Raw genomic sequence first — 17,521 nt, 5'->3', positions numbered from 1 at the left:
GTTATGAAAACAGCCTGAGGATTTTGCTTATAAGATATATACTAGAGATAATCACCAAGCTCATTCAGATCAGAGACCTATTTAAGCTTGAGTCTCCAGGTATGGAAAGTTGGTGTGCTAACCCCTGCTGCACTTGCTCCCATTAGGAAATGTAGCTCTAAACATTAAGAAAAAAGCACATTCAATTCCAATGCTGTTCAAACAATGTATTAGAGGATTTCGATCCAAGATATTCTTTTTAACAACAGGATACAATCTAAGTAAGTACACAATGTTGCTTGATTCCAGTCATGGAAACTGATTTTATTCCATGCACAGCATGGTAATGGGACATCAAACCAGAGAAAGTACATGCAACAATACCAGAATCTTTATGAAAAGTATTATATTGAATACGTGTGTTTTAATGGAAGCAGCCAGAACAAAAAAATCTCTTAGAAATAAGTTAACATATTTTTTTATGAAGTATACATGCACAAATATGAACACACACACGCATACCCCACCCCCCCCACCCCGCATACCTCTACACATCTCTGTATTGTACAGGCTGGCTCACTGAACGTCTAAGTTGCACAATTTGATTTCAAAACAAAGAAGACTAGATATGAAAAATCACTTCATTCACTTAAAGAAAGAAAACCCTAAGTATCAGAAGGTAGCTTGAAATACTGCCATTTGGATATATATATATCACAGACACAACTCAAAATGCTTGCACAAAGATGGTTTATTTATGAAAGTAATGTATATAAAGTAATTTAAGGCACTTATGCAATCCAACCCATATCACCTGAATGATCTTATGCTAGTTGGCAGGGCATGACATAGGCTGGACACCCTTGAGCTCCAAGGCTTTGCTGAAGTTAATTTCCTGAGGTTTAGCAGTGCCCTTAGTAAGCTTCAGAGATCGAATGCATCCTTTAAAGCGAATATTAGTGGTCAACCCAAACTGGTTCAGGCCATCTGGAAAAAAAGGTGAAAGGAATTTAAAAAAGACCCTTTGAAAACCCACTTTTTTTCTTTAAGTTTCTCCCCTTGTTGGTAGATTCTCTTTAATATTTACTTGCTTCATATAATTCCTTAGCATAAAAGTTGCAAAACCTCTAAAGATTTTGATAAATTCTTGATTTAGTGGTATCTATTAAGTCTTCTGCCTTTCTCTTTCCATACTGTGATGGTAGCAAAAAATCAGAAACCATTTACATCTTCCTTTTTAAATGTACATCTTAATTAGAGTGGCAAAGAATTAAATAAAGCTTCTCCCAAACTTTCTGTGGGGACCAAATGGCAGTTTTCAAACAAAATGATGTATCAAGTAAAATAACATTTCTGTGGATCTCCAGCTTATGTTCTATTTACATGAGAGATATGGGTTCCTCAGCTTGAGACTGGGATCAGAACAGCATTAACAAGTGACAAAAAGTCCTAAGAAAGACTTCTGTCAGATCTTCCCATAAGGTATAATGCCCTGTACCTGTCTGTGCTGTAGGTACTGATTTAGGAATTTTTTGGAGAAAATTCAACAAAAAAAATTTTAGAGGGTGGCATTTGTATTTTGTTCCAAACATACTTATATCCATATACAGAGAGAGAGAGAGAGAGATAAATGTATAGATATATAGATATCTGTATCTATATATAGATAAATAGATCTATCTATCTATAGAACAACCAACTCCCCGTTGCCATTTTTCTACAACCAGGGAACTTCAGATGGTTGCAAGGGGGAAGTTCTGTTTCTCCCAAAGGATTAACATTCACTTCTAGGAATTTTGAGTCTATAAAAGTTCTTTAGGGTCATTTTCAATGTTTTTATGGCTCCCTTGGGGCCTTGTACACTTGACCTCAGTGTAACAAAAGTTCCTAGCTATATATACCTTTGTGTGAGATATATATATATGGAACAAATATATATACTGTGTGTGTGTGTATGTGTGTGTATGTGTATGTATGTATGAATGTGTGTACAGATACAGATATATATAAATAGACCTATCTATATCTATACACACACACACACACACATAGGTATGTATACACACACATGCGGTATATATATTTGTTCCATATATCTCTCTCTATATATGTATATCTATATATGTGTGTGTGTGTGTATATGTATGTATGAATGTGTGTATAGATATAGATATATATATAGACCTATCTATATCTATATACATCCATATATAGATATAGAGATATATATACACACACACACACATACACACACATATGTATGTGTGAGTATATGTGTGTGTGTATACACACACACACACAGTATATATATTTGTTCCATATATATATATGTCACGCAAAGGTATATATAGCTAGGAACTTTTGTTATGCTGAGGTCAACTGTACAAGGCTCCAAGGAAGCCATAAAAACATTGGAAATGACCCTAAAGAGCTTTTATAGATTCAAAGTTCCTAGAAGTAAATGTTAATCTTTTGGGAGAATCAAAACTTCCCCTTGCAACTGTTTGAAGTTCCCAGGCTGTAGAAAAATGGCAACAGGGAGCTGGTTGTTCTTCCTTGCTGTAAGGCCCATCTGTCCTTCCCCTACCCTGCCTGGTAGGGGAGAGAGACAGTGGCTGGTACAGGATGTATTGGAGTTGTCTTTGCCAGCTTGCTGCTGGCTCAGAGTTCTTTTGCACGAGGGAATTTTTCACTAGGTCATGCCAACTGCTTTATAGCTGTTTTGCACTGCTTATACAGCACGGAGAAGCCTCAGTGAACTGGAAAATCCAGACCTCATTTCTAGTCCTGTAAGATCCCACAATAATGGATTTTAAATTTGTGACATTTGTACACAGAAAAGCTGTCACAGCCCTTGGACCAAATCTTTTCTGCTCTGTGGCTTGGGCAAGGATAGCTGGGAAAGTTCCACATTTGGAAGGAGGAGAATACAATTCTTTAGCAGACTGATTAAAAAAGTGGAAAATATGTGAAGATGCTCAGGTATTTGGAAGGTTAAAATAAGTGTTGGGGGAAATGAATTAATCAGCAGAGGAAAAATGAGATGGTCAAATGTGTATAGTAAAAATATTTATCAGTGCTCACATTCTGGAATTTGGCTCTAGTTCATTTCAACAGATGTGGTGTAAGGTTGTTTTATGCAGGCTTCAGTGTTAGACCCACATATGCATCTTGCGGCTAACTGCATCTCAGAATTAGTAACTCACTCTATCAGAAAGCATTTTGTTACTATCCGTTCTCAGGTTGGAGTTGTAAATACACTGCAGCACTGAACACCTTTTTGGCACACCACTCTCAATTCATTAATCAGTATGATAAAAGCTGGTTCTCTCATAGGTGCCAAACTACAGAGAAATACTTTTGGATAACACCTGCAAAAGCTGAAGGCTAAGGGTATGGGCAAACAAGCAATCCACCATGAAATAAGTTAGGCAAATGAGAGGTAGCAAAGTACTACACTTTCATTGAGTAGTAACTTACCTTGAATCGGAAGTTACCCTAAAGTAGGTGATGTGCTACAGGCTCAGATTCTAGCTTTCCTTATGGTTGCTTATTTGTCTATGCTCAAAGGTTGCAGCTATCAAAAATACGCATTTTTTTGTTCTATACAATATGCAGGAGTTACCCAGCCTCTGTCATACCGAGCAGAAGTGACAGCATGCCCATACCCTAATATTATTGGGTATTCTGTTTTATATACATGGGCAGGGTAAAAATCAAGGCAAAAGATTTAGAAACTGGTCTGTTGTTCCCTGCGAAAGTCTGGACACTGACTTCAGTGGGCATTGGATTATGTATCCTTTGTTTCTTTCTGCCCACAAGAAAGCACAAAATATCAGTAAGTACTGCAGAATTAGCATAAAGTAGTGCTAGGCAGAGTTTACAATATTCATAGATTTGCTTTTCAAAAGTTATTCACCAAATAGGCCTGTTGATTGTTTATGAACAGTTAGCTGTGAATATTCTCTATCAGTGGCTTGAATAATGAGGCATCTCAGCTTGATATTTTATTTAATCTCTTCTGCTAGAAGTGACTGCTCTCTAGGACTTGTATAATGCTAATGATTAGCAATTTTTGGTTTGACTTAAAAATAGAACAGGTTGTGCTATGGCAACAAACACCACAGGAGAGGAGCCTCGTCTTCCTCTGAAAACTATTCACCACATCTTTAATTTGAATTTTCAGGATGAGCTTTATGCTATATGATCACTATGCACCAATTGTTTTTTCAAGTAATAGCACATAAACCCTTTCAGTAGTTTAATTTTAGTTTGCCAAACACCATTGCCATTTGCTTGGCTATGAAAAATGTTGTTTAAATGGGAAAAGAAAGGAATATTTTATTTCTCTTCATGTCTGCAAGTGCACCAGTATCCTAGAACTGAGTGTTTATTACAGGGTGAAGAAGAAAATGTGTAGGATTTCATAGCTGAAACACATAGAAATTTGGTTCTGCAGCACTTCTGTTCTCAAAATCCACTGGAATGAGATCTGGGAATTTGGTATGAATGCTCTTATTGGATACAAGCTTGAATTTTCTTACCCATGCTATGTCCACTGGTGTTAGTGCATGCAATCTAATAAACTTTAAGACCTTGGGCTTTTTGAATGTCAGTACTGAGTCTTTGGGTACTTGACACTCACCAGGATATCCTCCAACAAAGACAGGATCGTTTGTTTCTGCTGATGTGGAGGCTCTGTTTGGGCTGCTACCATCTACCTGGTTCTCATCTACAGTCAGCTCTAAGCGGTGCTTGATTTTGTTTGCAATAATCTTGTGCCACTGTCCATCACACAAGCTTCCTGGTACATCAGGTTCATAAATTGCAGAAAATCTTCCTGCACCATTATCCACATGGAACATTAACTGAAGAGTGTAACATAAAAAGAAGGGAAATATACTGGTTACCAAAACAATAATCATACATAATTTGGTAGCCTGGCAGCCACTAAGTCAGCTCTTCCCAAATGCTATATACAGATTTAAAATAAAATACAGACTGCTTTCATACTACTCAAACCAACTTGCTCCACTTTAGTTCTATTTTATTTCCAACTGGGGCTCTGATCTTGTACCCAGCTCCTCAGAGGTGAGCCCTTGTACAAGGCTGAGCCTTGCTGAAAGTAATAGAGCTTGCTCATGTGGTTCCATTGATAACACTGGGGTCTACATTAGTAGGAATGTGCAAATCTGTGGGTACCATTTGTCATTTTCTGCTGCCAAATTATACTAAACAACAATAAAATGCTGGTTTGTGTGCATGTCATATACAAAATAAACTATTTCACTTCGAAATGCAGCCAGCTGCTGGATAAAATGTGTTATAAAAATTTTGCGAAGACCAGAAATATGTATAAGGAATGAAATTCTGGAACTAAATGTGGTGTGAGAGACACTGTATCGATGATTAGGGACATTCCTCTTAACACAGATCCTGATGCTACAATTTGGGAAACAGCTGCACTACAGAATAAAGCACTATGTTTTAGGGAAACCAGAAGAACCAGACCATTTCAGAAACAGAACAATCATTTGGCATATAGGCCAGGGACAGACATTACACATAAACCAATTTAAGTGATCAGAAACTGGTTTGAACCTGTAACAGAACAGATGTTCAGTGCACATAAACCAGTTTGAAAATGGCTGAAACTGGTTTGAGATAAACCTGAATGTAATATCAGACTTAACTGATTTGGGTCAAACCAGTTTATACAATGTCTGTCCCAGACCCCTTGGTGGTTTAAGTTAAACCAGACTCTCCCCAGCATCCTGGCATGCTCTCTGGACTGGGTGGAGCTCTCTGCTCAACAGCAGGGCTCCCCTGCTTCCTGGATGCAGCTCAGCAGAGATTGCAGGCATCTGCCTGGATTTCCACTGCTCCCCTCCCCACATCCTGCTAAGCAGGGATTTTCCCCCTCCCCTCTGCCTTACCCAGACACCTCTCAGTATTAGGTAGCAGACCACATGCTGACTATAGTCCATGCTGTGGCAGCTGGGACAAAGGCAGAATCAACAGGTAGCTGGTAATGTCTCTCTTTTGTTTTCTTAATGGGGTGATAAACACTGTGTTATCAATACCCTGCTGGGCTGGTCAGAAGGAGTGGGGCAGGGGGAAGCCTCCCTAATTAGAGTGTCTTGCCTGGGCCTGGCCACACCCCCCTCAGCTCAGCAGTGTGCAAGGGAAGGGAGGGCTGCTCTAGCATCCCCTGGCTTCTAGCCTGAGCCACTACAGGCATATGCCTGCATTTCTGGGATGTCTGGCCAGTTACCAACTGATTCAGTCTAGCCAGGTTAGACTAATCTGCAAAGATTGAATCAATTCAGGCTCAGGATTTTTGTGCGTCTGTCCCTAGCCATAATGGGGTCCTGATCTCAGCTCATGTATCTTGATTTTACTGTAATAATCTGGAATTTAAATTGTTTATGCTTTTCAAAATGCTCTACAGAGACTCAGAAACATCATATCTTATGTCCCTACTAAAGACATTTACAACTTACTTTTCCATCTACTAACTCAATGCCGAGTCCATCCATTTTCTGGCTGCTGATTCCCAGCAGAACACCATTCATTCGAGTTGTACGGAATTCAAGCTCCACTCGAAGGTCTATTCCCACTTTGTAAGCTCCAACTGGGGGAAGGGAAGTGCAAAACAGAGTAACAAAGCATACAAGAGATTATTGCTAATGATAACATGCAACATACTGTGAGTAAATCAAGTCAACACAATATTTTTACTGCGTTTCAGTCTATAAGAAGTCAATGTAAATATTGGCTCATCATAGCAGTACTTATGAGATCTTGCTGGAAGTACACATGATCTATTTCAAAGGTGCTTAGTTGGTTAGCCAATGTGGATTAAGCATAATTTTTGGTGCCATTCCCACCAACTATAACTTTTAGCAATAGGAATATTCAAGATTATTACCTGTTTTAGCAAATCCCGTTCCATCAAAGTATGTTCCTTTTTCTGCACTGGTAAAGCATTTGCCAACATTGAAGCTGGAGGTTGGATTATCCAAGTCAATAGAAGACTCTGTCATTTTAAAATTTCTGATGCAACCATCAATGCTATAGACGACCTGTGTTCAGTTTTTAAACAGAAAGTGTTACTGTCCAAAGCAACTAAGATGTTCATATGGAAGGGCTTACCCATGTCATTAGAAGTTCTCCTTATTTTGATTCTTTAATTCCCTGCTGGATATATGGATATGAATGAGTCAAATTTTTTGTGGGTTAGTCCTTAATACCTGATTATAACTGGAATATAATCTTCATGACATTGCAGATTATTTATGTTACTTTTTCTGAAATCTCAGCAATCTAATGTCACAAGACTGAGACATCTCACTGGCTTAATGGAGGAGACATAAAATAATATATTGCATAATGAAATGTAACACATTTCATCAACAATACAACAATTTAATGGCCCATAATTTACTTCTTTAATTGAGTATTGTATGTGCTGTCCAATGAAGCCAATGGACAAAGGCCAGGGGAAGTGTTCTCAAGAGGGTTTGAAACATCATTAGATGCTTTGTTTATCACTGTACCAGGTGTCTAACTGTATATGTTAAAACTATGCTTTTACTGGACCATGTTGATTCATACATAAAACCCTTTCTAAAGTAAATGCAAGCTTCATATATAGTCTTCCATATGAACTTATCCATGGCCACTCTAGAATTGCATCTAAAATACTGTTTACCAGAGGGTCTTAATTTTTTCTGTCCTAGCCTTTGCCATAATGCTCATTCCCTGAACTTTGAAGAACAAAGCCCCTGCAACCAAATATAACTACTGAATCTAATTGTGTGCTCACTAACAAATTCTGACAATTTACAATCTCAGAAAAGATACCTGATTAAAGATTTTTTCATGCCAATGAGTATTCTTACCAAAATATCCAAACTTTCCAAATCCATGAGATTGTCAAAACCTGACAGATTTGAATGAGTGAAGCAAATGTATGAGTTTAATTCAAGGTTCTTATTAAGTTTCTAGAAATCTGCTATGGAATGCTTGAACCTGAATTTTTATGCTAGAAGGGTGGGTTGATTTTTTAAAACATGATTATTACTGTTACTCTTGTGGAAAATCTTGTTTAGAACAAGGAAATTTTAAGAGCCCAGGACTGCAAAGAGAAGAATTAAATTTAAATTTGTAATATGATGAAACTTATGCAAACCAAAAACATAGGTATTACACCACTCTGAGTCTAATATGAAATTAGCATATATTCTGTTGTTAACAATGTATATATTATGTGTAATTAGTAGGAAGCCCTAACTTAGCTGATACATGTTTTCAACCTGCTTTAAAATCTTCATAGTATATAGCACATATACTAGCCGATATACTATATACTTCAGAGTATATAGCACAACACAGATTTTGGAGGATGAAAGTATTGAATTTAACTTGATAAAATAACACTGAAATCATAGCTCCATTAAAATCCCAAGATGTACTAAAACAATCAGAATTTTACATGAATACATGAATCATGTCTTTGATAGGGGTTGGCCTAGACAGCTTGCGCACCTGGCATACATTCATTCAATCGTTCAATGGGATTTCATCTTTAGTCCCAATAATTGTGCCTCCTGCCATGTTACATGTGCATGGCAGGATGTAGGATTTTGAGATAATGTATTAGATTTCAATCATGCCATTACCAATTGTCAGCCACCAAAATATTACACCAGCCACAGTTTGTGGAATATTTTTGTGACTGGTTTTCCATTTTGTCACACCATTAATTTCCTAAACCTATGGTGCATTCAGGTTAATGATGTCTCAAGTGTAATGTCTAGATGACTTCTGTGTTCCAGTCCAACCCTAGGATTCTATGATTATCATTGTCAGGCTAGGCCTCACTCCAGAAAAGGATTTTGGTGAGCTCATTTCCTTGAAATAACATCAATTACTTGTGGTTGTATTTTCAAAGATGGCAGTGTAAACATTTTTGGACTATTTATGGATAGTTAAATATTTTTCTTGAATGCTCAGGCCCCCAAATATGCTTTGATAATCTAAGTGATCGACTCATTTATCTTGATTGATTCAGCATAAACAGAAATTAAACAGTCAGTATGATCTTGTAGGTCTTTTATCATAGGATACTGATTCTGAGTCTTCTGGTACCCTATTTCCTCAAGTTATTTTAGTGACTTGCTTGTCTGACTACAGAATTTCTCTCTCACATTTATTTTGTCTGAAGTGATATGTGGGTTCTGCCCCTGGAGAGCAGCCTGACTGGAATGGTATTTGATCACCTGGAATGTATTTGAAGATTTGATTAGCACATCTAGATCTGGAGCTCTGCATCCTCTTCATCCCCTCTATACAGGTGCTTAGATCCAGATGCATGGATTTGCTACTTTGACTTTCACTCTCTCTTCATATGTACTATTCACCCAAAATATTAGCTGCAGCCAAGCACACAAAGCCCTTCTTTTTCCCCCCAAATAATGTCTGTAGGTTAGTTTCAATTTTTGGCATCAACTGGAGTATGACTGAAGTTCTCCTCCTGACTTCAAAGAGTTAAATTTTAACCATTTTCCTGAATATTTTACAAAAAGAAATATGGATGCTGCTACTTGTCAAAACACAATTAAAGGCTGCAAAAAGAGTTATTATTATTAAACTTTCTCCCTTACTGGACCAATTCTTCTGGTTGTGTAGTTAATGGGCAATCCTCCAACATACAGCATTCCTACAACATCCAGGATATCGGCCTTCTTGGGGCTGGTGGTACTGTTTGAAACACCATCTACTGTAAGGATTCCTTCTTGCTTGTTTCGGGCTATTTTTATCTAGAAATGAAATAAAAAGTATATTAGAAAGATTTTTCTGGTAACAGATAACTAATGCAAAGGGTGCTTTCCTCATCATAAATCCTGGCTTCCACTTTAACTTCAGATAAGAAGCATTGTGTGTAGAACCCCACATGTAAAGAAAAAGGTAGGCATTTTTACTGTTATTAATTAGTTGCATTGTGGTAGCACATAGCTATATTCATGGATCATTCTCCTAGGGATCTCGCAACAACAGAACAAAATGTATAATAAAAAACATGGCGGTAAGCAACTTATTAAAATTACTACAAGTAAGACGTGCCATTTGAAAGCTTAATGTCTGTCTTATTACAATGATAGCAATGCTTCTACTCTTTTGAACATAAGGAAGATATCATGATAACTGCAAATTTATAGGCAAGTATCTTAAGACATAAGTTTATATTCCTCCAGTTTAGACATACTACTAGTTCAGGCTGGAGTACGAGTGATAATAGGCTAAGTTAGGTTCCTTTGTAGATAAGGAGAATGTGAATCAAATGGAAGGACTGCAACTGTTAAAGAGCTGCTCTAATTCTAACTCTAGCTAGACGCTAAGTCAGTATACAAGCAGTCCTTGGACTTACGACACAATTGGTTCCTAAAAACCATGTCTTAAATTGAAATGTTGTAACTCGGAACCAATTTTCTCGTATGAAACAATGTTATAAATGGGGGATTGGTTCCTGAACCAAGGCCTGATACCCTATTTTCACCAAAAATACCCCAGAATTTTGTACTCGATCAATTATAGATGAGTAATATAGCTACATTAATGATTTATATTGTAAATAGCAATCATATTGATTTGGAAGGACTTCTTTGAGTTGACTTTGCTGGACTTTTTGAAGGGCTCTTGGTTGGACTTTTTAAAAGGTTCTTGGCTGGATTCTTCTCAGGAGTCTTGCAGCAGGTTTTTCTGGAGTCTTGTCTGCTTTCTTAAAGAAAGTGTCCAAGGAAGTTTGGACAGATGTTCTCCAGGGAGATGAGCGACGCAGCAAACTTGTTCCCTGGCGTGGCATCGCATCAGATCAAACATTGTAAAGTCAAAACTGACTGTCAGAAAGTTGAAACAGGGTGTCAATTTATAAATGTTGGAAGTGTGAAACATTATAACTCAAAACATTGTAAGTTGAGGACTGCCTGTAATAACAATGAAAAGGCAAGTAGGGCAGCAGTCCTGAGTGTCAACTTGCAGGGTGGAAGCAGCGAAATAACAGCTCCCACCATACGGCTGCTCTGGCAGCGCCAGTGGTCAGTAGTTGCTGATGCTCCCATGCTGTTGCTACTGCCCTGGGTGCCCAGCTGCTCTTTTATGCCTCTGCTTTAAGTCCCTTTCTTTCCAAAGATTGTGCCAGAATCTCTGCAACAATACTTCTGTGTATTAAAAAGGCTAAGTACCAAGAAGAGTGTGCATGTAACAAAACTGTGGTAGCTTTTGTAAAGAACACTGTTCAACAGTTAACTGATTCAAATAGTAAAAACTGCACATTGTTTTCTTGGTGTTGCTTTTCAAAAGTCCTCTCTTTGTTCAGTGTCATAGCACACCAGTCATGAGTATTCTGTATTTGCAGTAGGAAGTACTGACAATTGACAGGAGTTAGGAAGTTTTGGTAATAGTGCACGGAGGACAAACGGATGGTGAATCTGAGGTACGGTGCTGACCTAGGTGGAAGGGGGATTTGGTCAGTAGCAAAGACATGGGGGAATGACTATTATTATAAAGGGGCCACAGAGTTTAAGTAGCTATGATATGGCATCAGATGGAGATTTAATGATGCAGGGCAATAATAGTATCATATGGTTTGGTAATGGGTTTCAAAAGAAGGAAAGGCAGATGTAAGGACTGGAGACACCCATGAAAAGTGTCTCTAAACTTCTCCTCGTGAAATTCCCCAAAGCAGCTCAAGTGTTTTGCTATGACAGTTATTTACATTCACCCTATCATCCTCTGGGGCACAGAGGTCTATCAGGTCAATTTGTATTAAGGTGCAGAGAACTAACATATTTTGCTGGTGCTGAGGATATTGTCAAATGGGATACTGATAGGATTTTAGGTAACATGTAAGAGATATTAGGGAGCTGACCTTGTGAGCAGCAAGATCAGGCTATGGGATCAGGCTAGCTCATTCCTCACCACCTTTTTCACCATTGTTTTTCATTGAAATGGAGTATGATACAGATGGCAGAAGTTAGGAGCTGATGTAAGGATAGGTTGGTAAGGCAGGACACTAGGATAAGGGAAGAGTCCCTTAGGTCCTAACTGCCACTGCTATTTTGGTGATTTTCCATGACTAACCTTGAGTGCTGCATCTTCACTGCTGTTTCTTAAAAATATTCTAAGCTGTTCTTCAATGGAATGTTGGTTTTCACTGGAGTGAATTTGTTCATAAAAAACCTCCTTTTTGCAAAATATTATGGTACTTTTTTTCTTTGCCCCCCACCCCCCCTCCCAAATGGTTTGGCTGGAAATTAGAAGATCTGGGCTCATTCAAGGCTCATGGGAGTGGCCCCTGTTCTCTTTTGCAGGGTGTGATCCACACCTTCTGTATTGCACTGTAAGCAGGGACTCCATGTTGAACAGTTTCCAGCAACAGAAAGCGAGAGCATGATGCATCAGTTGTTCCCTATCCCTCATCTCCTTTTTGGAGGAGATGGGCTATAAAGAGGAAAAGATAACCTCCATGAGGATCTTACATTATAAGTATTTGGTGGCAGGGAGTAACTCTTTTGTTCTATATATAGGGGCTGGTCCTTAATAATGGCTCTGAGTATTATAGTAATACAAATAAACAACATGTGGCATTGATGTCTGCACAGTTGGATGGGTAAAAAACTGGCTGATGGGGCGCACCCAGAGAGTAGTGGTGGACGGGTTGTACTCAACCTGGCGAGATGTGAGCAGTGGGGTACCCCAGGGCTCAGTCCTCGGGCCTGCACTGTTTAACATCTTCATCAGCGACTTGGATGAGGGGGTTGAAAGCACATTCTCCACGTTGACACTAAGATGTGGGGCGAGGTGGGCACACTTGAAGGGAGAGAGAGGCTGCAACCAGATTTAGACTACAAAAGTGGGCAGATGACAATAGGATGGGGTTCAACGTAGACAAATGCAGGGTGCTGCACCTTGGGAGAAGGAATCCACAGCATACATACAGGCTGGGGAGTTCCCCTCTTGAAAGCACAGAGGCAGAAAGGGATCTTGGAGTCATTATTGACTCCAAGATGAACATGAGCCGCCAATGCCAGACCGCAGCCAGCAAGGCCAGCCATACCTTGTCATGCATCCAAAGGTACATCTCAAGCCAGTCCAGAGTGGTGATACTCCCCCTCTATGCAACTTTGGTCAGGCCGCAGTTGGAGTACTGTGTCCAGTATTGGGCACCGCACTTTAAAAAGGATGTGGCCAGCCTGGAAAGAGTTCAGAGGAGGGCCACCCGTTTGGTGAGAGGGCAGCAGGACAGGCCCTATGAGGAGAGACTGAGGGACCTGAACCTGTTCAGCCTCAGCAAGCAGAGGCTGAGGGGGGACCTGGTGGCTGCCTACAAACCCATCAGGGCTGATCATCAGCAAATAGGTAGAGCCCTATTCTCCCCAGCACCACCTGGGGTGACAAGGAACAATGGTAATAAGCTGATGAAGAATAGGTTTAGGTTAGAGATCAGGAGGCAATATTTTACAGTTAGGGTGGCCAAAATCTGGAACCAACATCCTAGGGAAGTGTTCCTCGCCCCTACCTTGGGTAAATTCAAAAAGAGGTTAGATAATCACCTGTCTGGGGTCTTGTGAACCCAGCATTCATTCCTGCCTGTGGCAGGGGGTCAGGCTAGATGATCTGTTCAGGTCCCTCCTGACCCTAGCTACTATGAAACTATGAATAAAATCATCCTTATTTTGTCCTGAAATCTTTTGGTTTTGCCTTTCTGATGAAAAAACTTCGAATTAATTCTGAAATGAATAATTTTCATTTGACTGTTAATGAAAATGAAAGTTACTTTTGTGTGTGCATTCCTAAAAAATTTCTACAGGGGGTAGAAAGAGTTTGGACTTGCTGTAAATCTCACATTTGAAGCCATATGTGATTTTCAGCCAATTCCCCTTCTTGCCTTTATTTACATCCTCCACCTTTGTTTGTACCTAATAAAATTATAATCTGTTTGTTGCCTTTATCTCAGTAGATATAATCCTTGGTGGTTGTACTGTGTTTTCCTACTCCTGTTACCCACAGGCCACTGGCATTTTATATTCATAAATGTTTCCTTTCCTAAAACCACAGAAGAGCTGCCAAACGTCTATGAATATCATATTTGCTCCCCAATGAAATGAGGTAACTATGCAAGCAAAATTGACTTCAGTTGTTTTTCTTTTTTTTGTGAAGGTTTTTTGGCTTTTAAATCATGTCACAGTTCAGTCACAGTGATACTTCAAAAGATGGGAACTCTAATGATGTGTCTCACTGGGTATGAAACCTTTCTGCAACTCAGCTGGGCCACACTGGAGAACCTTATACTGCTTTCTGATTTTCCCTACTACATTTATCATATGTTCTGCAAGTGTCTTTATTTGTAGGCCAAATTTTCAAATAATGATACCAGAGTTTCAAAACATCAATTTACAATTGCCTGGGCACCTCAAAGGAAAAATAATGGAAGCACAACTTAATGGTCAGTGTCCAAAAGTTTAGCCCATATAAATTTCTCCATGCAGAACTCTTGGACAAGTTAAAACTACAGTGCTTTTAAGAATTGAAGAGCTTTGTACCGTGTGCCACTGGCCATCATTAATGCTCTTGGCAAGCATTGTGCTGGTATTTCCATGTCCAAGGTCATAGCTGAAGTAAGGCAGTCCATTCTTTATCTGTACAGTTGCAAAATCGGCATGATTGATCCGGGCCATATAAAAAATCAAGCCTGATTCGGCTTCTGTTTGAATTTCAAATTCAATTGTGAGCCTAAAAAGCAAAAACAGAATGAAAGAGCAAGAAAGAACCAAAATCAAACTATGGAATAAATGATGTATCCCTCCTTTCTTCTTGAGAAGAAATATTATTAAAGGTCTAAAACTGGTTTTAAAAGCATTTCATGATATTTAAAAGCATCATTTAGATATGAAGGTTTCATATTGATCATTAGTCTCAAGACGTTAATAACTGTTATACTGATGCTACAGAGACCTGTAACTAGAGAAAAATTCCAATATGGCTTTTTCCAAATGCAATTCTAAACTGCAGATATAGTTGCCAAGTCAAAAGAGGAAAAATAAATCCATTTGTAACATTACAACACAAGAGTATTAATAGTCATCTACCTACATACAATGATAACAGGAGAAATTTGTAGTGACAATTGGCAAATGTTTACTTTTTAACAAATTGTACTATCTGATGGCAATATACAAAGCCACTTTTTGAAAACACACAGAAAAGAGCTTTCAACTGGCATATTAAGTAATGCTATTTGAAATTCAGTATATTATAAACTCGTAAGGTCTGGGGATAGGTTGTGTTGGTGGCATAAATCATGATTTGATAAGAACTATACTAAAGCTAAGGATGACTTAATAGAAGCCTTGGAGGAATACAAGTCTAAAAATGATTATGCTAGTTTCCAATGGACCAAGAAGATTAAAATAAGCCATAAAAAACCTAATATAGAGAAAATGTAGGGGAGGAACTGATAGCTGGAGGAAAAAATAATGATAATCAACATTTTTGGCAGATTATAGTCAAAGGGACAAAATATTTAGCTTAATTCCCCAATGAGTATATTTCTGAAGATCCATGGCTTTTGTTTTTTAAAACTAAGTTTAACAACTTACTCACAGATGGTGAAGGAAATGATGGCTTCTTGCTGAAGGAAATTTCATCTGTTAAGTCGCAAGGATATCATTATCTTACTTCTGAATCTCAAGTAAGAATACATAGATTCTTACTAAGTACTGGGAAGGCCCCTGGCCCTGATTTTCTTCCCACAGAAAGGAAATTCAGTGATGGGTGATGTCCAATTTTAACAACAACAACAAAAAGATTATTCTAGAAGGCTTTTATCCAAAATATTAAAATGAAAATATAACTACAGATTTTTCAAAATGGCAGTGAGAGAGACCCTGCATCACATTGTCCTATTAGTCTTATTTGTATTCTAGCCAAAATATTTAGGAGATATTTATTATTTCATCTTCAACAACACTAGCCTGTCCTATAATCCCTATGTGTATCTGAGTTACTCACATAAAGAAGAAGCGTCAAAATCAAACAGAACTCCCCTTCTTTAATTTACTATCCACTGCTTCATTTTGTCTATTTTTTGTATCATCATACACTATGTTCTCTTTTAACTTAGTTTAAACTGGTAGAATAATCTCATTGTAGGAGTTTAGGAAAAATTATTATGAGTGTGTGTGTGTGTGTGTGTGTGTATATATATATATATATATAAATAAAAAATTCATAATTTATTGTATTGTTTTAGTGAAAGCTGTAAATATACTGCTGCTTCTGCTCCATAAACAGGGGTGTTTTCTGGGGAGGGATGATGCTGTAGGTCTACTGCAATTCAAACATTTTTTTCTTCAAAGGCTCTGTAGGTAATATGGGAACCTTTCCTCCTTTCCATAAGATGGTCCTTTGGAACCCACCCATCAAATATGAGCACTTGCAAGAGAAGACAGCAACTACAATACACTTCTGCTCCATACAGTGGGCATGTCTATATGTGCCATTAATGTGACTGACTAAACTGCAAAACAAATTACTCCACAGTAAACTAGTCCTGGGTGCAGCATCCATATATGCACCCAAGACAGCAGCAAATTGAGCCAGGGATAAGCAGTTTAGGTCGGGGCTAGTCCTGCCCTCCTCTCCCCCCTGCAGTAACCAGGATGAGCTCCAGGCTCCAGCCGTAGCTGCCTGGTACCAGGTGGGGGGTACATGGGGGTCAGCTCTGGGCTCCAGCTGGCAGTGGCAGTGTAGCTTGAGGTCTGGGGAGCAGCTCTGGGCTGGCACGAGGGTATGGGGGACGAGGTCAGGCCCAAGAAGCAGGTGGCTGCATCAAGTGGTGGGGGAGCTGGCTGAGCCATGAGGCTCCTGTGGCTGCCAAGCCATGTGGCTGGGCAACAGGCAGGATGGTGGCCCCTATGCTGGCTGGGCTGCCTGGCAACAATTTACTCCCAGGTTAGCGTCTATACATGCGTTGCTTCACAGTAAATAACTCCACAGTAGGATAGTACTTGTATTTACAAGTACTACTGTGCTGAGGATTTTATTAGTTTCCCATAGCCTAATAGCACTGCACGTGTAGATGCGAGAAGTTTACTGTGAAGCTAGTTAGGCAACTCCACAGTAAACATCTCATGCAGATGTGCCCAGTATGAGTTTATTTACTTTCTACCTTGGTTTGTCTTTGAAGCCTAGCAAGTGATTTAGGATCATATGCATGCTAAGACTGTAATCAGTGCCATAGCAATGAAATTTGGTGCTCTGGGCAAAGCCCACAGCAGCAGTCTGCCCTTGCCCCATGCACAGATCCGGGGGGCACACATCCCCCCATGCTTGCCCAGGAGTGCACACAGCTGCAGGAGCTGCCCTTCCCCTGTCCCCACGCTCCCCCAAACAAGTTGCTCGCGGTTCCATTCTACACCCCGCACTGGCTGGGCAGCACGTGTTGGCGTCCCTTCGCTTCGGTGCCTAGGGCAATCGT

General features: G+C 39.3%; 1 protein-coding gene across 1 annotated transcript in view; it reads right to left on the bottom strand.

The window, feature by feature from the left end:
• Positions 1 to 712: 712 nt before the first annotated feature.
• LAMA2 (laminin subunit alpha 2) overlaps positions 713 to 17,521 on the bottom strand; it is a 559,328-nt gene continuing 542,519 nt past the window's right edge. Inside the window, exons 61-66 of the mRNA XM_006029173.3 lie at positions 14,586 to 14,775; positions 9,648 to 9,803; positions 6,911 to 7,064; positions 6,483 to 6,613; positions 4,625 to 4,847; positions 713 to 966 (exon numbers count right to left, since the gene is read on the bottom strand). Coding sequence (XP_006029235.2) covers positions 809 to 966; positions 4,625 to 4,847; positions 6,483 to 6,613; positions 6,911 to 7,064; positions 9,648 to 9,803; positions 14,586 to 14,775 — 1,012 coding nt within the window. The 3' untranslated portion in view covers positions 713 to 808. The remainder of the gene's footprint in view (positions 967 to 4,624; positions 4,848 to 6,482; positions 6,614 to 6,910; positions 7,065 to 9,647; positions 9,804 to 14,585; positions 14,776 to 17,521) is intronic.

This window comes from Alligator sinensis, unplaced genomic scaffold (genome assembly GCF_000455745.1).
Source record: "Alligator sinensis unplaced genomic scaffold, ASM45574v1 scaffold889_1, whole genome shotgun sequence".
NCBI classification, from domain to species: domain Eukaryota; kingdom Metazoa; phylum Chordata; order Crocodylia; family Alligatoridae; genus Alligator; species Alligator sinensis.
Note: the sequence above shows the minus strand (reverse complement) of the source record. Positions and strands in the feature narration are given on the sequence as shown.